The sequence below is a fragment of the Dreissena polymorpha genome, chromosome 14 (assembly GCF_020536995.1).
Source record: "Dreissena polymorpha isolate Duluth1 chromosome 14, UMN_Dpol_1.0, whole genome shotgun sequence".
NCBI lineage: Eukaryota > Metazoa > Mollusca > Bivalvia > Myida > Dreissenidae > Dreissena > Dreissena polymorpha.
The window spans coordinates 57,972,038-57,994,386 of NC_068368.1; the positions used below are offsets into that span (position 1 = coordinate 57,972,038).

At 35.7% G+C, this 22,349-nt stretch overlaps 2 protein-coding genes across 2 annotated transcripts in view; one reads left to right on the top strand and one right to left on the bottom strand.

Moving 5' to 3' along the window:
* Positions 1–22,349, top strand: part of LOC127857569 (bystin-like) — a 36,271-nt gene that overhangs the window by 4,030 nt on the left and 9,892 nt on the right. The window contains exons 2-7 of the mRNA XM_052394025.1: positions 4,410–4,495; positions 5,032–5,158; positions 7,319–7,451; positions 16,687–16,829; positions 20,020–20,117; positions 20,646–20,724. Coding sequence (XP_052249985.1) covers positions 4,410–4,495; positions 5,032–5,158; positions 7,319–7,451; positions 16,687–16,829; positions 20,020–20,117; positions 20,646–20,724 — 666 coding nt within the window. The remainder of the gene's footprint in view (positions 1–4,409; positions 4,496–5,031; positions 5,159–7,318; positions 7,452–16,686; positions 16,830–20,019; positions 20,118–20,645; positions 20,725–22,349) is intronic.
* On the bottom strand, positions 11,703–14,746 carry LOC127857570 (uncharacterized). The gene is made up of 3 exons (XM_052394026.1): positions 14,110–14,746; positions 12,328–13,331; positions 11,703–12,125 (listed from the first exon to the last, which is right to left on the bottom strand). Exons 2-3 carry the CDS (start codon positions 12,506–12,508, stop codon positions 11,746–11,748), a joined length of 561 nt encoding a protein of 186 aa, XP_052249986.1. The 5' UTR covers positions 12,509–13,331; positions 14,110–14,746; the 3' UTR covers positions 11,703–11,745.

A 22,349-nucleotide genomic window follows, 5' to 3' on the forward strand; every position in this document is an offset into this window, starting at 1 on the left:
ACCAGTACCTCTGGGATAAAAATGGTAAAGAAATGGAAAACAATGCTAGATATCATGTTAAATTTTTGGTAAATAACATATTATGACAACTTTTAACAATAAAAGGATCACAATAATGTAAAAATATATAAAAGTATCCGCTTCAGCCTCTTTGCCAATGACTGTGCAGAGCACCCATGCTTTTTAGGACCCATCAGTCCAACTTGACAATTATCTGAAATGCAAAATCACAGCATAAATACACATTAAAAATATGATATTTAAAATATTGCCAATCTCCTTCCAGCACTACATCTTACCATTATTTATTAATCCATATATTTTTCTATTGTACAGTTTTTAGCACTCAGCTGGATTTTTATTACTCCGCTATTATACCTTTAAATATAACTTATTACTACACACATAAACATAAAAACAAACCAAGATGCATGCAACAAATGCTTACTGTATGTGTTAGCCTTGACCTTGTGACTTAAACCTAATGCCTCATAACTGGTTTGCATAATAGATCTCAATCAGATGCATGAACATGTAAAGTTTGGAGAACCAGGTCCATAAAGTTTCATTTTATGAGCAAGGTTAAAGTTTTGGGACAGACAGACAGAATAAACAAAATTCAATCTTATTATCTGTATTTCTCGACATTAAAGTCACAAAATAGTATTATAATTTAAAAATTCCAATTAAACAATGTATCAAATTTATGAGAAACTATGCACTTTTCATTTCATATAATACACAAAAACTTTTGTGGTAGCTAGAGCTTTAAAATATTACAAACACAGTATTTAAACAATAATCAACTGTTTTGAGATTTTCCCCATTAAGCTGATCCGCAACTGACATGTACACGAGGTGCAATGTCCATGCTTTTATTTCCATAAATCATTAACATATACTAAAATCGCTCACAGGAATTTAAAAGTAAAAATAAATTAACAAATTCATACCAAATGTACAAGCATTTACCAAGGAAATGTGCTTCTAAATCGTCTTTTAATTGTTGACACGTGTTATAATAGACGGTGCGACAGTAAAATGACACGTCTGTGATAGTTACCAAAGCGCGATTTTCAATGAAAACACCGTTGTAATAAGAAGCAAAACTTTCATATTGCTTAAAATTGATCACATTTTCCACACATCACAGTTATATTGATATGTCAATATCTTTTAGACTAATATTTTAATTAAATCATAGAGTTAATTCGGAGTTACCCGCGATCCGGAACTACCCGATCGACTGTTCTTGGTGTCTATGGAGGCGATAATGAGAACGCTCCCAGAGTAATAATCAAACCCATGAACTCCCGATTGCTAGGCGGACACTTCATCTACAACATCACCATGACTACCATAATTTAAGATATTTTAGGACTTTGTGCGACATAAAGTTATTGGAATATTCACATAACAGTCTACCAAATTTTGGTCGTTGACAGACTGTAAAAACAACCTACCATAATTACTCATGTTTTCGGACACTTGAAAATAATTAAAAAATTTCATGTCTGAAAACTTAAATACGAACAATATTCACAAAATACAGGTGTCCGAAAGCTTAGAGTTGAAAATTGAAGTGTCTGAAAATAGCGTCAGTTGAATCAACAACTACCGGTAATAGCTCGCGCTTGTAAAATACCATGCTGTATAGTATAAATTACAGTTATATATGTTTGCACTGCATTTTAAATAATTTTAAATTCTTAATTTATTTGACAGAAAGTTAGTACAATGTTGTACTTTGACCAACAAATTCAAAGATGAGCATGTGATGTACCGATACTCACTAGTATGTACCTGTAATTAACGCAGTAAAAAAGCAAACTATGAATTCTTTGTGTTTGTTCATTTCCGATAGCTGTTGTTTAACACCTTCCATTGTATGGCGCACCAAAGGGGTCGAAATTTAACTTCTGCTTCAGCAGCAATAAAATGCTGCTTGTATGGCACATCAAAGGGGTCAAAACTTTAACTTTGATCCCTTTGAACTTTGAAGCATTTAGTATTTGTCACAGTTATTTTACTGAGAAGGGGTAGTACCATTGCAGTAGATAATTTAACTATAATTGGCCCTACCCCTGGTAATTGTCATCCGGTTTACAAGGTTTTTTACCCAATAACGCAAAATTAATGGTCCGTTGCCCTCAGGCATGCATCTGCCATGTTTAATGATGTTAATCTGGTTGTAAAACCCCATGATGGAAGTGTCATTAGATATCGAAGACAGGACCAAAATTTGGTAAAATAGCACTGTAAAATATACTGTCCGAGACATTTATTATGGACGAAAACTCGTGTGTCCGATAATTAAGAGTCACATAAAAATTATTATTTTTGCTAAACAAAGGGGTGTCCGAAGACTTAGAGTGTCCGAAAATATAGAGTAATTACGGTAGTCCAACTTGTTGAATCATTATTTACTATATTGAGAATTAATTGTTTATAATTATTACTGACGATTAACATTTGAAAAAAGCAACAAATATAAAAACCAAAGGTTATTAATTATGTTTATAATGATTCATAGTCATATATTTATAAAATATTTGTGATGTAACAACTTAATGAAAATTACCCAAGACTCAACAAGCATATAGCATACAGCAAGGTTTTTGCATTATAATATTGGAAAACACCTCTCAATAAACCATTTGGTTTTTCAATGTTCTAGATCAATTTTTTTGTTTTTAAGCCTCCGAAGGAGAGCATATAGTGATCGAACTGTCCGTCCCTCCGTCTGTCCGTCCGTCTTTCTGTCACACTGCGTTTAGGTTTGGAAAAATGCTCATAACTTCTATGTCACTTCAGATGGCATACATGTGTATCTCATGGAGCTGAACATTTAATTTTTTAGTGGTGAAAGGTCAAGGTCATAGGTCAAAAAACAAATCCAAGGCTCCCTCTGGCTCAAAATTTTTTGTAGCCAAATTTACCTTTTTATGTCTTAACTTTTATTATTTTGGATATTTAATGGGTGATAATGCAGAAAACCTTGTAGCGAAATGGATTTTTTTGTAGCCAAATTTTCTTATTTGTAGCCATTGGCTAATTTGGCAAATGGCAGAATAAGCCCTGAAATCCAAGGGAAGTAATAAGATTTAAAGGGAGATAATTATCTGTACCTGCCAAATGATAAAAAAAATATAAAGCAGCGCAGTATGGGGCATTGTGTTATTGACAAACACGTCTCTTGTTGAAATAATAATCAGCAGTCATGGTCACTTGAAACCAATTTTTTTTACAAACTGTTCAATATTTCTGTTTTGAAAACAGAGCGCTTTGGCTTTAAATTAAATTTAAAGCCACTGCATTCTGTTTTCAAAACAGTAATATTAACACACATGTTATACATATTTTGTATACCATTGATAGCTTAACAATCAAGATGTATTATCTAAGCTCACTAGACTTGTTATTTAGCAAAAAAGGCAGTACACAATGGGTATGCATATTCAGGAGCTGACTGGTTTTTAGTGAGGTTAGATGGAAATGACGACCAAAATTGTGTTGTTTATTTAGAATGCCAGACAAAAGCCCTCCCGGACAAAAACCCTCCCGTCAGTTTTATAGATGCCGGACAAAAACCCTCCCATGAAAGAATGGGGCGGGACAAAAACCCTCCCATGAAAAAACGGGGGCCGACAAAAGCCCTCCCGTTAAATCTGAACCACAAATTTAAGTACCAACGATAAATTAAATAAGTTATTCAAACAATTTAGTTACATGCAAATGCATCGTTGTTTGTTATAAAATTTCACTTTCATTTTCGCAAGGTTTTCAGAAAGTCCCCGGGAAGCAGGTTTTTGCATGAATGCGCGTATGACACGATTAAGCGTTGCTCTGTATAGTATTGCATTCAATCTAAATTTAAATTCAATTGTCTATAAATGGCCTCATTTTATGTTTTATTGATATTGTTATTATTTTGGATTATCGGATTATGTATATGCACATTAGAAAAGCGGTATGTATACAGTTAATCGATACACATTTTCTATTTCAATTTCACACCCCTGAAAACACAATACACACAATGGGTAAATTTTTTGGATTAATGAATGCAACACTGTGTGAAACAATTACATTTGTCCGTGTTTAACTGCTTTCATGGGAGGGTTTTTGTCCGCCCCCTTTTTTTCATGGGAGGCTTTTGTCCGCCCCCTATGAAAATGACGGGAGGGTTTTTGTCCGGGAGGGGTTTTGTCCATATTTTGTTTATTTATAAATTGACTTATTATAATTTTGTAACAATTCTAGCTACACATTGTCATGTCATTGTTGAATGAACAGATCAAAATTTAAAGCAAATTATATAGTTTCAGGTCTTTGCAGTTATAATAACCTTGCGTGACTGAGATGTTTTACTGACTCATATTACTAACACTTTGTTTTATGTATTGTAGTTTGTCGATGAAAAATTGTCCCGTAGAATTCTTGACCAGGCCAGGAAACAGCAAGAGGAGTTGGAAGATGAACACGGGATTGAAAGGTAGGCTCTGTCACTGCTTTGTTGGAAGATAAATACGGGATAGAAAGGTAGGCTCTGTCACTGCTTTGTTGGAAGATGAACACGGGATAGAAAAGTAGGCTCTGTCACTGCTTTGTTGGAAGATGAACACAAGATAGAAAGGTAGGCTCTGTCACTGCTTTGATAGAAAGGTAGGCTCTGTCACTGCTTTGGAATACAACTTTTGGATAGAGTTCAGGGATTTTATTATTTTATACATGTATTAAGTTTATCCTCACTGAACCCGACTAATAAATTCACCATGATTGGCATATTTTTAATGTTTTCAGTGACAAAAAGGCATAATAATGTTAAATATGATAAAGAGGCTTATATTGAGACCAGACTTTGTGGTCAGTATAGATTATAAGACTTTTGCAGAAATTGTTCGTCCTAGGTTCAAAACAGGGGTATGGAAAACATGATATAAAAAGTACCCCTGAGTGTGGCAGGATGTTTTTCAGCTTATTTTCCCTACCTGAGGAACATTGTTGTATGAGTTACCTGGTCAATTTCAGTGACAAGGGTAAGTCCCCACGAGCCCGTCAGGTGCATCTGGGTGGAGCCAGCCAGTCCCAGGGGGCGGAGTCAGATGACAGTGAGGGGGAGGAGCCCGGAGAGGGAGAGGAGGTCTATGAACACATTGTACGTGCTGCTTAACCAAGATACACATATTTTTGCCTTTAAAAAAAAGTTTCATGAAAGGACTTGATTATGATATGTTTGATTTTTCATGAATTAATGATCCAATTGTTATGAAATGTTTGATTAAGTTTCCATAGATTGGTTGGGTTGTTTTGCTCAAATTTATTTTCAGAGAGCAATTTCATTTTGATTGTAAATGGAACATTCTTTTTAGAAATTTACATGATAAATCAGGGACCGAAACTTACCTTGCATACTCGCAAAATGCGAGCGAGATTTATGGAAAGCGAATTGAAAAATATAAAGTTTGCAATGTGAGTAGAAATTTCAGATTTCTCAAACCTGTTTTTCCATAAATCCTTTAAGTATTGAGAGATAATTACTTTCTATAATCACGACTCCCATTTTCAAGATCAAAATCTTGCTTAAATTAAACGGTTTAAGTGTAAAAGAATTGCATAAACACATTTGGCCGCCATTGTTGTTGTTGTTGTTGTTGTAAGATTCAAGGAAAGCTACTCTGGTATGAACTATGGTTCACTTGGCACTTGCGGCTAATAAGCGTCCTGGTAATTTACAATTATAAGCAATATAAGAAATGTATTGTTTTAAATAAAAAATATAAAAAAATCACCTCTTGAGAGAAAGTTTTACATTTTGCAATTGAACAAAAAATCAACTTGCAAAAAGATGCAAGTGCCTTAATAGGTTAACTTCGGTCCCTGTAAATTTGAAAAAAAAAAGTTAATTATCAAGGTAGGATATATGATTGTGTTAATCTAGCCTTGTGGATGTACCTGTTTTCAGCTAAATTAGGGCTTCTTCAACCATTAAAAACATTCTCATCATATTGCCAGAAATTCCCCTGATTTGAACAATAACTTATGTTAATTTATACTTATATCATTAAAATAAACTTTCTAATAGAAGAGGTGCAATTTCATTGCTATATATGATTCTGAAATAGTAAATTGAATTGAACTTAATATTCAAATGATATTTATCACAAAAAATATCTTATTATATATAAAAAATTCCCCCATATATAAGGGAGGGTCCCTGCTGGCTCAAGAAAAGTTTTTGCGACTTAATTTTTCCACTTTTAAAAGGTTGTCGCCATTTATTTTGTCTGTTATATTATGTGCATAGTTCAGACTCTATTTAAAAGTAATTGTCGGTATTAAATAGCATAAACTGCATCCATATGATTAAAACTAGGCAATACAACATGTACATTTTTTGTACTGTTCTTTACTGAAGGAACTACTTACCTTACAAACCATGACTTTCAACATATCACATAATGTAAATGTTTGTCAACATTGTTTTGTAGGGTCACACAAATGTATGACTTTATAAAAATAACACCTTACTTACAAAGTTCTAAATCCTCCTTTCACTTTAGATCTGAATTTGTTGGTATAACATCTATCGTTCTGTCATTCATTATTAAATGCATCATGACTAAGGTCAGACAGTGTATACGGGTTCCTAAATAAATGATGGACACAGTTTGCCCCTTTGCTGCACTCCAAAAGTCGATCTCATTTTGGAATGAAATTACATAAAATGTTCCAAAATGCTCTTTTATATTTTTTTACTTGGTTATTTTGAATTGAAAATTTACCTGTTGCAGTTTCAACAGTTTATACTAATAAATCAGAAGACAAAACCCCAATATTATTAAGGGCGATTTAATTTGTGTTTGTTTGTGCCTAACCAAGCAGAAGACTGCTGCTGTCACTTTCAGTTTCACAAATGCTATCGTTTGCAACAGTGCCTTTGGGCTCAGTCTGCTCCAGATATTGACTGCAATAAATTTGCCTCGCAATAAAGCTGCTGTTGTCAGTTTAGTTTTAAACCTATTTATTGTAGCTCAAATGCATAGAAAGCTTAAGGCTCATTTGAAATGCTCTCGAGTTCGTTTCCTGGGACTATAAGTTAACCAGTGCTTGGTGTCTCAGGGGAAGATCTAAAGAACACTCCCTAAGTGGGGATCAAACCCGTAACCTCCGCGACGTTGGACGGACACCATATCCACTACGCCACGGCAGCCTAAGATTCACAGTGGTAACCATGCAGTTGATGTAGGTGGCAACTTTAGTGTCCGAAGGCCCACAGTTACATGATGCGGCTCATTGATTGTTATCATTTCTCCAGGAAGTGGATGCGGCGGATGAGGCTGCGTTGGCTCGGTTCATGTCCCACAATCCTCCAGCACGGCGCACACTGGCTGACATCATACAGGAGAAACTCACAGAGAAGAAGACAGAGATACAGAGTCAGATGACTGGTAAGACAGGGCACGGGTTTGTTTTCCTTACACATTTAATTTCACTGTGGGAAAATTGGGCTCAATGCATGTGCGTACAATGTCGTCCTAGATTATTAGCTTGTGAAGTCAGTGAAGGCTAATCAGGAATGATTTTTCTACGCTTCGAAGAAGAGGGGGTTTATTGATTTGCTGAATTTTGGTCGGTCTGTCTGTCGGTACACCAGTTTGTTTCCGATCAATAACTCGTCAAAGAATTGACCGATTGGCTTGATACTTTACATGTGCATTGACCTTGGGCAGTAAATGACCCCTATTGAAATTGGGGTCACTAGGTCAAAGGTCAAGGTCACCTTCTTACTAACATTGTTTTGCTTTATGTTTGTCGGTCTGTCTGTATGTAGACCAGTTTGTTTCTGATCAATAACTCGTCAACGAATTGACTGATTGGCTTGATACTTCACATGTGCGTTGGCCTTGGACAGTAGATGACCCCTATTGAAATAGGGTCTCTAGGCCTAAGGTCACTATCACACTAAGTGTGAAAAATGTTTCCGATCAATAACTCGTCAACAAATTGACTGATTGACTTGATGCTACACATGTTCATTGGCCTTTTGAAATTGGGGTCACTAGGTCAAAGGTGAAGGTCACTATGACACTTAAGTGTGAAATTCGTTTCCCATCAATAACTCGTCAACGAAATGACTGATTGGCTTGATACTATACATGTGCATTGGCCTTGGACAGTAGATGATCCCTATTGAAATTGGGGTCTCTAGGTCAAAGGTCAAGGTCACTATCTTACTAAATGTGAAAATTGTTTCCGTTCAATATCTCATCAACGCATTGATAGATTGGCTTAATACTTAAGATGTGCATTGGCCTTGGACAGTCGATGACCCCTATTGAAATTGGGGTCTATATGTCAAAGGTCAAGGTCACTATCACACTAAGCGTGAAAATAGTTTTCCATCAATAACTCGTAAACAAATTTACCGATATGCTTGATACTTCACATGTGCATTTGCCTTGGACAGTAGATAACCCTTAATGAAATTGGGGTCACTAGGTCAAAGGTCAAGGTCACTGTTACACATTTAGAGTGATATTATTTTCCGATCAATAACTCGCCAACTGATTCACCAATTGGCTTGATACTTCCTATGTGCATTGGCCTAGGACAGTAGATGAACCCTATTGAAATTGGGGTCTCTAGGTTATAGGTCAAGGTCACTGTTACACACTAAGTTTGAAATCGTTTCTGATCAATAACTCATCAACGAATTGACTGATTGGCTTCATACTTCACATGCGCATTGGCGTAGGACAGTAGTTGACCCCTATTGAAATTGAAGTCACTAGTTCAAAGCCCTGTTTGGGGGGCATATGTCTCCGACCGCGGAACTCTTGTTGTTATTGTGAGTTATCTTGCCATAAAGAATGTATAGCTTAACTTGACTTGGCTTTAATTCTAACTTACAGCCTGGACAACTACGGGTATGTGATTTAAGGAAAAGCAGTTAAATATTGTCCAGTATTTACGTGATGAATATGAGCTTGATTAAAAATTATTTAGTTTCAATAAACAGTCAAATATGGAACCCATTTTTTAAGAGGCTGAATGGAGTGACCTAAACATTGTTGTTCATGTTCCTCAAATGAAATACAGCATTTTATTGTTAAATAGGAAACTCAACATGTTAACACCAAACAGGCCTTTTGTGACCTGTGACACAGTAATATCTTTATGGTCTGTTTTCAATTTCTTATATACATGTACATTTCATCATTGTGCATTTAATTAATCCAAATATAAGGCCTTGTTTGATTGATGTAATTTTTTTGTAAAAACATTATGTAAATGATGGAAATCCAAATTGATAAAAGTTTAGTGGTTCTAACTAAACTTGAAGGTGTTGAGCTTCTTTTGAAACTAGGTTTTAAATATTCTTAGCAACTAATATTGGGAAATGGTTTGGTGGATAGTGTGTCCACCATGCAAACAGGTTAGATACCCATTTAAGGGGTTTCTGAGGTCACTTATGGTACCAAAGTACTGGATCTTCTGAGATATCAGACTCAACAATAGTGTCTCTAAACGCCTAAGGTGGCTAACATCATGTGTTTCTGTGCTCTTAACAAAACTTGAAATGGACTCAATCTTAAAGCAATTGTCAATTGTACCATTTTGAGCTTTTGTTAGCGCCTTTTGTACGTCTTGTGTCCTTAACATTTTTAAAACAGTAAATCCGTTCAAAATGTTGTTGATTGACTTTCTAACCGATCAATATGTTGTGCACTAGTATTAAATACAGCAAGCAGTGATATTTTTACAAATTTTCTCATCTGAGTCCTGGGACTTTATAACTTGCAAATCTATGAGTCCCCGAATTATTGAAAGTATGAGTCCAGATATTAAACAATATTATTTTTTGAGAAATTTCAATGCATTTTTGGGAATCACATAATTCGAAACTTTGCATCCCCAGAGGTTTTTGTGAGTACAGGACGCAGGACTCGCAGGTAAAAAAATCACTGAGTAAGCATACCAATAACCCCATAAGGAAACTGCCCACGTAACGCATAATTGGATTTATACTTGACATCGGACAAGACATTATTACAAAGTAAGGAAAAAATGTGATGTGGCATGATCACTAAATATGTTTAAATCATGCACGGTAAAATTTGATATACTTGAAAAGCTGTATTCATTTGCCAGTAAATAATCAATGACAGAAGTAATGTTATTTGAGTATAATGTTTACAGGTATTACCAATCGGTACCATTCAGGTGTTTCCAGTAGGGTCCCATTCTTTAATTGTCCTTGAAAAGTAATCTTTGCTATGATGGAACGAACGAAGTATATCAAATGATATCAGATGACAGACACAACAAACAAGCATAACATATCAAACAAATACTCATACAAACAATTTTGATCAAACACGCCGACAATATATTCAATAGAAAAACTGACACAATTACATAAATTGGTTACAGTTTGTAAAACCATATTGGTGTTTAATTGAATTCCTTTAATCAATTATTTTCAAAAGCAATATTCAACAAACAAACTGACAAGTTATAAACACTTAAATCAATTTTAAACCAACAATTACATCAATTTGTTAGAGTTTGTAAAATAATAATGGTGTTTGAATAGGTTTGTATATGTATAATTAATTATAGGGCCAAATAAGCCCGGTAGATTTGGGGCTGAACAAGCTTGAGGCCGAAAGAGCCTGCTGCCTCATAACCTTGTTATTCACTGCCAATAAGAAACCCAGAAACCGGACATAGTTTAAGAAACTCTGTTTGTTATAACTTTTCTTTATCACTGTGTAGCCAAGTCTTATAACCCTAAATAACTCTTTGCTGCTTGGCATTCACATATTTGTCCAATGTTATACAATGGTTTTCCTCAGCTATGCCACAATTCCGAACACCTGTCAAAAGTCTTGGTCTGCTAGTTTTTGTTAAAGTCTGCTGATAATCCATGATGATACTTGTATGGCATGCTCCTGAGGACGTCAGCAATTTGATTTCCTTCTAGTGGAAAGTTAGGATTACCTTCTTGCTGCTTGTTCAGCCTTTTGTTCTAAGTTTTTCTTTTGATCACAGACATCAACATAGAAGCTTACAATTGTGATTAGTCCTAACATATAGCTCCCATTTTTAGTGCTATTCAATTTAGAAAATAATGCAACTTACAATAGTGATTAGTCCTAAAAAATAGCTCCCATTTTTAGTTCTATTCAATTTAAAAAATAATGCAAACTTGTCTAAGCACACTTTCTACACATTCTCAGATTAGATGAACATTTGTATACATATACTCAATGATTGTCTGGGTTGTCAAAATAATGTAAGAACGATTGTCCGGGTTGTCAAAATAATATAGTAAATATTGTCCGGGTTGTCAAAATAATGTAGGAACGACTGCCATGTCAAAATTAGCGTAGGAATGACTGTCTTCCATGTCAAAAGTAGCTTTGGAATGACTGTCTGCATTGTAAAAAAGTAGCGACGGAATGATTGTCTGCCTTGTCGAAATAACGTAGGAACGATTGTCTTCCTTGTCAAAATTAGCGTAGGAACAATTGTCCGTGGGAGCAATTGACCAGGATTCTGTACATGAACATGCTAGTTTTAATGGTACTATATTCAGATCATTATAGCAACTCATTTTCAAAAATAAAGTTTATGTTCTGTAATATTTAACTGTTTTTTAATTTTATGATTTTTCCTGACCTAAATATATTCACAGAATACATGCAAATGACATTTATAGCAGTATAATATATAATATTATATATTGTTGTTTTTTTTCCCAATGGAAGAGCTAATGCAAATCCATAAAACTGATATTGTTTTCCTTTTCCACAATGTCCTCTCAGTAATGGCGTTGTAGCAGATAGACATTGAACCGCTTGATCCATCTTTCTGTAAAGCCACAGTTGCAAGTTTCTTTTTCCCCTCACCATCCACCTGAATGACGGAATTTGAGCTGTATGCACAAACAAGGATTTGTCCTGCAGGTGTGACATGTACACCATTAGGGGTCTGTAGCTCAGCATCTTTAAAGGTGGATAGGAGGGTGCCATCTGTGGTCAGAGTGAGGAGCTGGTGCTTGGCAAGGTTGGTGACATAGATCTTGTCACCAGCAGGACTCACTGCACATTTGTACACTACAAAACATGTTATATATTAACAGATCAGCGTTTAGGACATTAACCTTAAATGCTAAAAATAATGTCATAAGTGTTCATAAGTATTTAAAGATCCTCAGAAGTGGTACTATTTTATGTTAAAATATTGGTATAAACATTTATTAAAAAAATGTAAACTATGTTAAATACATGTATTCAAATATATTTACATTACATTTACCTGTAGAGTCACCTGCTTTACTCTCATAAAGCATTTTCACAAGTTTTCCTGTCAGTGTGTATTGATAGAGTGCAGTGCCAGAGGTAATATACAATGCTCCCTGATGGTGGGCAATTCCAACAGCAGCATGTGGTAGCTCTAATTTGCTCCCATTCACCAGCTGCCCATTGCTCACAGACATAAAACTGCACACCAGCACGATCAAGAGTCACAGCCACCTCACTGGATGTTATTGGGCAAATGTCCCATGGAGAACCTGACATATCACAGTGACTGGACACAATAGTGTCCAACATCTTCACTCTCTTATTATTATAATCTGCAATAATGACCTGACCACTAGGCAGGCTACAAATGCCTCTGATTTGGCAATTCTTACTTCTGTCATTTGATATGTTCACACTATACTGGGATTTCCTTTTCACTTCCAACATGTTTTCTGGATTCATCTCCATTTTGAGAGACTGCATACTGTCTACTATCCTCCCCAGACTAGACTGTTTAGATAGGTACTGCTCAATGTTTGTGTTTTCCTTGAACATTATTAAACTCTGCACCTTCACAGGTTTTGCTTTCAGAAATAACTCAGACTCTTGTAATTTGTCTGTACATTTCCTGCTGGCTATGAACTCCATTTCTCTGTTGCTCTTATCATGAAGGCACTGTACAGCTTCACTTAGCTTTTGAAGTTCATCCTTCAGACTGCTGCAGTTGTCAACATCTTTCTTGAGGGATGTGTGCAATGTTGTCCGAACTTCATGCAGTTCTTTCAAGGCTTTATTTTCTAGTTCATCCAAAAAAGCATTTAATTTCTTACGTAGCTCTCTGATTTCTTTTACTTTTTCACTACATGAACCCTCCACGGACTGAAGGCTGGCTTCTTGTATTCTCTTTAACTTATTTAGTTCAGAAACAGTTGCTTGAATATTTTGTTTGACAACTGCTGCATATCCACTGACAGCTTTTTGACTGATTCAGAAATGAGAGCCATATTGGTGCACCGACTGAAGTAGAAAACAGGAATCATTATCATAGATTATACTTTAAATAAATCTAGTTGAAATGAAAAGCCACATTGAAAATTTTTCGATGCAAGGCATGTATTCAAAAACAATTTGAATCTCATTTAGTATAGGGTAGTCACGTACCAGTTTAAACCCTTATCAATTAAAGAATGTGCATAACAAACAATGCATACCCCATTTTGTTTGATTGTCCAAAATTTACCTTAACTATTATACTTGAAACATTAAAATATTGATAATATCAACTCTTTAAATGCTTTAATCAATTGAACTTTAAAATGTTACACAATTTCTATATTTGATTGATCCAAATGATATCAACCTTCTCTTCAGCTCACCTGAGCTATTGTTGTCACCTTTGTCTGGCTAACGTGCTTTGTATGGCAATTATAACATGTGATGACTTAAGGGGCCTTCTTTATCCAATCTTGATAAATATTGCTCAGAATGTTCATCGTGAAAACCTTGAGGCTGGGTTTGCATCTCGGTCACATATGTCCAATAAATTGTTCCCCAGGTTAAATGTTAGAAAAACCTTGTTATTACTCTATGGGCCACATTTATGACTCAATATTGATGAAACTTGGTCAGAATGTATATCTTTAATATATCTAGTCAGAATTTTAATCTGCTTTCACCCAAAATTTAGGTCAATAGGTCACATTTGAGAAAAACCTTGTTATCTCTATAGAGGTAACATGTTTATAAATGTGATCATTTTTAACTACATGTAACTTTATTACCAACGGTAACTTACCTGTGATTCAGTGAAATACAATGAGAGCAGCACAGCTGACTGTGGTCCTCGCAGAACATTTTCAGTTTCTTTTTGCTATGAATATCACATTTCAGTAGCAAATCCTCAATTGTTTTTGCTAGAGGCCTTTTATTAGTTTCTCCTCTTCCATATGTCAAATGGTTTACATATATTTGATCATGATGATACAGGCATTGTTTACAAAAAAAAATAGAACATGTTTCACACAAACATTCAGCATTTGTTTCACAATTTTTACTTTCGCAGGCGCCACAAGAATAATCCTTCACTAAATCGGAAGCCTTATGAGCTGAATCTCCAGAAGTCACCATTTTCAATATATGTTCTGCATTGTCCTCTGAATAAGAAGCTGTCTACATTTATTCACAATTAATTTGACTCTTTTTGTTTTATCAAATCTTGATTGTGTTACATGAAGTTTTGCACAGTTTTTGGTTAGTATAATAACCACTGTTTTAAACTTTAAAGTGGTAAAGATTGACTTCTGTTGGAAGTTTTAAGTCTACAAACCAGTTTAAATGCACACTTTACAATAAAGCATTGTCAAGTTACAAAAAGATCTTGAATATATATACTGATAGTGTGCTGATAATAGGGGTGTAAACCGTATACTGCAAATATGGTGAAACTTGATACATGTATTCAGTTTAAAGGATTTGTTCACAGATTTTAGTATTAAAAAAATCATTTAACATAAATTTTAACAAATACAATGTATATAAAATTTGGAATTTTCTTAAATAAGTACAAAAGCAAGAAAAAAGTATTTTTTTAATTGCTTTGCCCAGAATGCAAGTGGCATTAAGAAGCTTAATCTAATGCTCTATACCTTTATATCACTAAGGCTTTAATATCTTACAGCAAAATGTGTATGCTACTTTAATGATTCACTTTTTTTCCAAATTGTCAATGATATGCTTTATAAAAGTTTAAACGTTTGTGCACATTTTGATTTAGGATTATCCATAAACAAACCAATATGTAAAATATTTTTCAAAATCATGAGTGTAATTTTGCTTGTTTCAAATTTATCTTATAAAAAAGCATCGCTCTAATAAGTGAAATATAAAGCTTAGCGCAAAAAAAAACTGCTGTATGGTATCAATAAACTTGAAAACGTGAATAAAAAAGGCACTTAAGTGCGTGTTTTGATGTATACTCTTTGGCATATTTTCAAGTAAGCAAGTGTTAAATAATTAAAATATATTGGCCTTGCTTTGTGAAAAGGGGGTTAAATGCATGTGCTTAAAGTGTCGTTCCAGATTAGCCTGTGCAGTCCGCAAAGGTCCGCCTGAACTGTATTTTTGCTTTCTTTAATTAAATAGAAAAGACTTTCTTTAAATAGTAAATGTCACAAAAGCGGAAAGTGTCCTTGATTAACCTGTGCAGATTGCACTGTGGGACAACACTACGTACATTAAACCCCCTTTTCACAGAGCACGGCTCATATATTTCATATGACACGTATATTCATTTAGAAAAAACTGGTTAATATACTTCATAAAAGAAACAAAATTGAATTAATTTATGGAAATGTATTAATTGATCATTTTCTCTCATAATTTGATCATGGGTGAGGGTGGGGTCTTGAGGTGGCCGGGTTCTACACCCATCTGGGGCTCGGATAATGGATAAAATGCCATTTGTAATGAAGGGCATAAGTACTAGGTCCATGTTGTGACCCATATGTCCCTTGCAGACCATGCCAGTATACATGTACATTACCTTTGCAACTGTGTGTTTTTGTCCACTTTGCAACTAGTCTTCATTTAGGGAGCGTTCTCAGGTTCAAATGACTCAAAAGTACTGGTTTTTCTGAAGCAGACTTATAATGAGTGTCTCAAAAAGCCTGATCTAGCTAAAATAAATAGGATTTAGCAAGCATTTTTAATCAGATTATACCTTCATGCATTCCAAGGTGCTTTCCCCAGCTTTAATAATTTACTAGTGTTTTGTTTTATGTATTTGCTTTATCGTGTTCATGTTATGCTGCTTGACAGTTATAAGAATTTTTATGTCCCCCACCACTATAGTGGGGGACTTATTGTTTTTGCCCTGTCTGTTGGTTTGTGTGTTTGTTTGTTTGCCCCAACTTTAACATTTGCAATAACATTCGCAATATTGAAGATAGCAACTTGATATTTGGCATGCATGTGTATCTCATGGAGCTGCACATTTTGAGTGGTGAAAGGTCAAGGTCATCCTTCAAGGTCAAAGGTCAAATATATAGCTTCAAAGCGTTGCAAAAGGGGACATAGTGTTTCTGACAAACACATATCTTGTTCTTCCTATATAAGCAGCGGTCCATTAAAAACTGGACTTAATGCATGTGCCTAAAGTACCAATCGAGAATACTTTATCAGGGACTACACTATCCGCTTTCAAATTTATCGTTTAAAGGAAGGTTTTTCTTTTTAAAAAAATCCAGTTTATGTGGTGTCATCCCTGATGAGCATGTGCAGAATGCGCAGGCTAATCTGGGAAACACTTTACACACATGTGTTCAGCCCCATTTTCTCAGGAAGAAACTCATATAAACTCTTGTTCCCTTTGCAGACAATGCGAGTGTACAGCTGGACCAGCTTGACGAGCGTCTGGTGAACATGTACAAACAGGTCAAGACCATCCTACAGAAATATCGCAGTGGCAAGCTGCCTAAGGCTTTCAAAGTGATACCTGCCCTCAGAAACTGGGAACAGGTAAAGTACAGCAGTGGCAACCTGCCTTAGCCCTTCAAAGTGATACCTTCTCTCAGAAACTGGAAACAGGTAAAGTACTGCAGTGGCAAGCTACCCGAGGCTTTCAAAGTGATACCTGCCCTAAGAAACTGGGAACAGGTAAAGTACAGCAGTGGCAAGCTGCCCAAAGCCTTCAAAGTGATACCTGCCCTCAGAAACTGTTAACAGGTAAAGTACAGCAGTGGCAAGCTTCCTAAGGCCTTCAAAGTGATACCTGCCATCAGAAACTGTTAACAGGTAAAGTACAGCAGTGGCAAGCTTCCACAGGCCTTCAAAGTGATACCTGCCCTCAGAAACTGTGAACAGGTAAAGTACAGCAGTGGCAAGCTTCATAAGGCCTTCAAAGTGATACCTGCCCTTAGAAACTAGGAACAAGTAAAGTACAGCAGGGGCAAGCTGCCTAAGGCCTTCAAAATGATGCCTTCCCTCAGAAACTGGGAACAAGTAAAGTACAGCAGTGGCAAGCTGCCTAAGGCCTTCAAAGTGATACCTGCCCTCAGAAACTGGGAACAGGTACAAAGGCTTACTATAGTATTCCTGGGAGAAAGGTGAATATGAACCTGCTATTATGAGCAAAATATTTAACAGCAGCTGGCTGTTTGATTTTCAACTCTTCTAGACGTAGTATGAGTTATTCCACACACTGTTGTTGTCTGCGTCTACATAATGCTCTGGTTAATGTAAACATGCAGCCTCTATTATTTCTCTATAAGAAACTTTTCATTTGTGCTTGGGGTCATTGTGTGAGGTTGCAGACACAGAACCATTTTGACCAAAGATAGTCATTAAAATTTCACACCTGTTTTTGGGGTCACGGACCAAGTTTCATAACTATGACATGCAATATAGGCCCTTTTTGTGATTAGAATATTGGTTAAGGTGAACATGTAACATCACTATATATACTTAACTAGAGGTATTCAATTGAAAGTTACTTATAGCTAGATACCGTACTTTCTGCATCAATATGAGAACCAGCACACAAGCCCTGTACTAGTGAATTCTTAACAAGGCTAGCTCACATTTTCTGGTGTGATGTATTGCTGGGTTTGTAATATTTGTTTGGTCTCAAGAACTGTTAACTCATAATTATTTGCGGGATTGTTTTTAGCTTATCTATTTTTTGAAAAAAAAATGAGCTATTGTCAACACATTGGCGTCAGCGTCGGCGTCCGGTTAAGTTTTGTGTTTAGGTCCACTTTTCTCATAAAGTATCAAAGCTATTGCATTCAAACTTGGTACACTTACTTACTTTCATGAGGGGACTGGGCAGGAAAAGTTAGATAACTCTGGCCTGCATTTTGACAGAATTATGTGCCCTTTTTATACATAGAAAATTGAAAATTTGGTTAAGTTTTGTGTTTAGGTCCACTTTATTCCTAAAGTATCAAAGCTATTGCTTTCATACATGCGACACTTACTTACTATCATAAGGGGACTGTGCAGGCAAAGTTATGTAACTCTGACTGGCATTTTGACAGAATTATGGCCCCTTTATTCTTAGAAAATTGAAAATTTCGTTAAGTTTTGTGTTTTGGGCCGCTTTACTCCTAAAGTATCATAGCTATTGCTTTCAGACACTCACAAACTATCATAAGGGGACTGTACGGAACAAGTTGCATAAATCTGGTTGTTATTTTGACGGAATTATGGCCCTTTTTTGACTTAGTAACTTTGAATATATTGTTAAATTTTGTGTTTACATCCACTTTACTTCTAAAGTATCAAGGCTTTTGCTTTCAACTATCATGAGGATACTGTACCTGGCAAGTTGAATTTTACCTTGACCTTTGAATGACCTTGACTCTCAAGGTCAAATAATCAAATAATTAAATTTTTCAAAAATTGCCATACCTTTGTTATTTATGATCAGATTGATGCACTGACAAAACAACTCTTACATGACATACTACAATAGACTCCACCCAAACCATGCCCCCCCCTCCCCCCCCCAAAAAAAAAACAACATTTTTATTTTTCATTTTTTTGTTTAATTCATTTTTTTTTTTAAAGATCAAATTATAAATGACCACACCCTCACACTATACCCCCCCCCCCCCTCCGACCCCACCCACCCCCCTCCCCCAATTTATTTTTGTTGGAAACATGGTTAAACAACAAAAATATTTATTTTTATTATTTTATTTTTGAAAGACCGCCCAACTATCCCACCCAAGAATCCCCCCCCCCCCCCCAAACAAAATAAATTATTTTATTCTGTTTTTGCATTTTTATTTCTTATTTTTGGAAGATAATGTAATAAATGACCCCATCCCAAACTATGCACCCCTCTCCACCCCACCCATCCATCTTTTTTGTTTGAAGTATTGAGATAGTGCCCTTCACCTTTAAAAAGAAAAATAGATGAGCGGTCTGCCCCTGCAAGGCGGTGCTCTTGTTTTGTCTATTTCAGGGGCTGACCAATCATTGAATTTAACATAAACACATCAGAAAATGAGTTGCACAAATTTCTCAAGCATTAATCAATGGAATGAAGTGTTTGGGAACAAGTTTTTTATCAACAAAATTTCAAGCTGACATAAATAAATGATTTTACAGTAGTTTAGCTTATTTTTTTGCTGCCTGTTCATTACTCATAGATCCTGTACCTGAAAGATTTCATGGTCAAGGTCACAAATCAAAGTCAAAGGTCATTACCTTAAATATCCTTCCTACTCTATAGATCCTGTACCTGACATAGTTCATGGTCAAGGTCACAAATCAAAGTCAAAGGTCATTAACTTAAGTAACCTTTCTGCTCTATAGATCCTGTACCTTACAGAGTGCATGATCAAGGTCATAAATTGAAGGTCATTAACTTAAATATCCCTTCTGCTCTATAGATCCTCTACCTTACAGAGTGCATGATCAAGGTCATAAATTGAAGGTCATTAACTTAAATATCCCTTCTGCTCTATAGATCCTGTACCTTACAGAGTGCATGATCAAGGTCATAAATTGAAGGTCATTAACTTAAATATCCCTTTTGCTCTATAGATCCTCTACCTTACAGAGTGCATGATCAAGGTCATAAATCAAAGTTAATTAACTTAAATATCCTTTCTGCTCTATAGATCCCTTATCTTACAGAGTGCATGATCAAGGTCATAAATTGAAGTTCAATAACTTTAATATTGTTTCTGTTCTATAGATCCTGTACCTGACAGAGCCAGAGACGTGGTCCGCTGCAGCCATGTACCAGGCTTGCAGGATCTTCACATCCAACCTCAACGCCAAGATGGCTCAGAGGTAGACATGAACTAATTGATTCGCGTTCTGAGAAATCTGGGCATAATGCATGTGCGTAAAGTGTGGTCGCAGAATAGCCTTTGCAGTCCGCACAGGCTAATCAGGGACGACACTTTCCGCTTTTATGACATTTTTGTTTAAATGAAGTCTCTTCTTAGCAAAAATCCAATTTAGCATAGGCTAATCTGGGACAACACTTTACGCACATGCATTATGCACAGTTTTCTCAGAACACAACTCGATTATATTTTTGATTGATAACCAAAAGTTAAATGTCATATAACATTCAACCAACTGTACTTGAGGATTGTCATTTAAAGAAACCGCGTTTGATTCCCGATCCATTTTATGGATTTTAGATGAGACTTCCTTAAAACAAAATATTCTTTAAAAGCATAAAGTGTTGTCCCTGATAAGCCTGTGCAGACATCAATGGCTGATCTGGGAGGATAGTTTAAGCACATGCATTGCGCACTGTTTTAGAGCTTGGCTCATTTTTTTATCATATCATTTCATGGTATATTTCAGATTCTTCAACCTCGTGTTGCTACCTAGGATAAGAGATGATATTGCAGAATACAAAAGACTCAATTTCCACCTCTATATGGTACAGGCATTGAACCTATCGTTATCTTAGTTATAATTTTTAGCTCGGCTGTTTTCGGAGAAAACCCGAGGTATTGTCATAGCCAGCACGTTGTGTCCGTGTTGTGTCTTCCGCAGTCCGCCGTGCTAAAACCTTAAAATTGCCTCTAAAATCAAAGTGCTTCCACCTACAACTTTGAAACTTCATATGTAGATGCACCTTGATGAGTTCTACACGCCACACCCATTTTGGGTTCAAAGGTCAAGGTCATTGTGACCTCTAACAAATTTTTGACAAGCTTTCATTTATTCAAAACTGCACCCGCAGCCGAGCGTTGGCATCCATTATGCGGTGCTCTTGTTATCTTATTATGTTTTTCCACTAGTATTTTAAGATATTACTTGTTGATGACATGAAAAGAAAATCTCATATGATCGGCTGTATAGAATTTACAGGTGCGACAACATTTGTTTTGCATATTTGTTCATACAATTTGAATTACTTAGTTAATTATTGGATAATAATTGAAATATTTATGATATCATAAGTTGATTATAAGTCCAAACAATCATTTTTAACCAGGTTTTCCGAAGGAAAAAACTGGTTATTAGATTTGCGATGTCGGCGGGCTGGCAAGGCGGAACAAGCTTGTCTGGGCCATTACTTTGTCGTTCATTGTCAGATTTTAAAATCATTTGGAACATTTGTTCGCCATCATTAGACGGTGTGTCGCGTGAAAGAATTATGTCAATATCTCCAAGGTCAGGGTCATAATTTGAGTTTGAAGGTCAAAAATGGCCATAAATGAGCTTGTCCGGGCCATAACTTTGTCGTTCATTGTCAGATTTTAAAATCATTTGGCACATTTGTTCACCATCATTAGATGGTGTGTCGCGCGAAAGAATCACGTCGATATCTCCAAGGTCAAGGTCACAACTTGAGTTTGAAGGTCAAAAATGGCCATAAATGAGCTTGTCTGGGCCATGACTATGTCATTCATTGTGACATTTTAAAATCATTTGGCACATTTGTTCACCATTATTGGACGGTGTGTCGCGCGAAAGAATTACGTCAATATCTCCAAGGTCAAGGTCACCACAACTAAAAATAGATTGATTTTGAAACAACTATGTTACTATGAACAATCAGTAACAATGCACATTTTGATTTTGAGTTGTCTCTCTTTATCAGACTTTTTTTTTCTATTTGAAATCAAGGTCAATTTTACACAAGGGGGTTAACAATACACATTTTGAATTGTCTCCCTTTATCAGACTTATTTCAACTGAAAACCTGGTTTTGTGGCAATTTTGTCCCTTGTCAGTATTTTGTGTTCATACCATATATAAAAGATAAAAAAACTGTAATATTTTAAATAGTTTGAATTAAATGATTTGTATTTAAACCATGTGTTTGTGATTATATAAAAAGATATATGAACCTCCGTCTTGCCGAGGCTAAATGCATGTGTGTAAAGTATTGTATTAGCCCAGGCTTATCAGGGACAACAGTAAACACCTCAAATGGATTTTTTCTAAGAAGAGACTTCTTTTTAGCTCGGCTGTTTGAAAACCTGAGGTATTGTCATAGCCAGCTCATCGTGTCCGCATTCGCGTCGTGTTAAAACCTTGACATTTTGCTCTAAA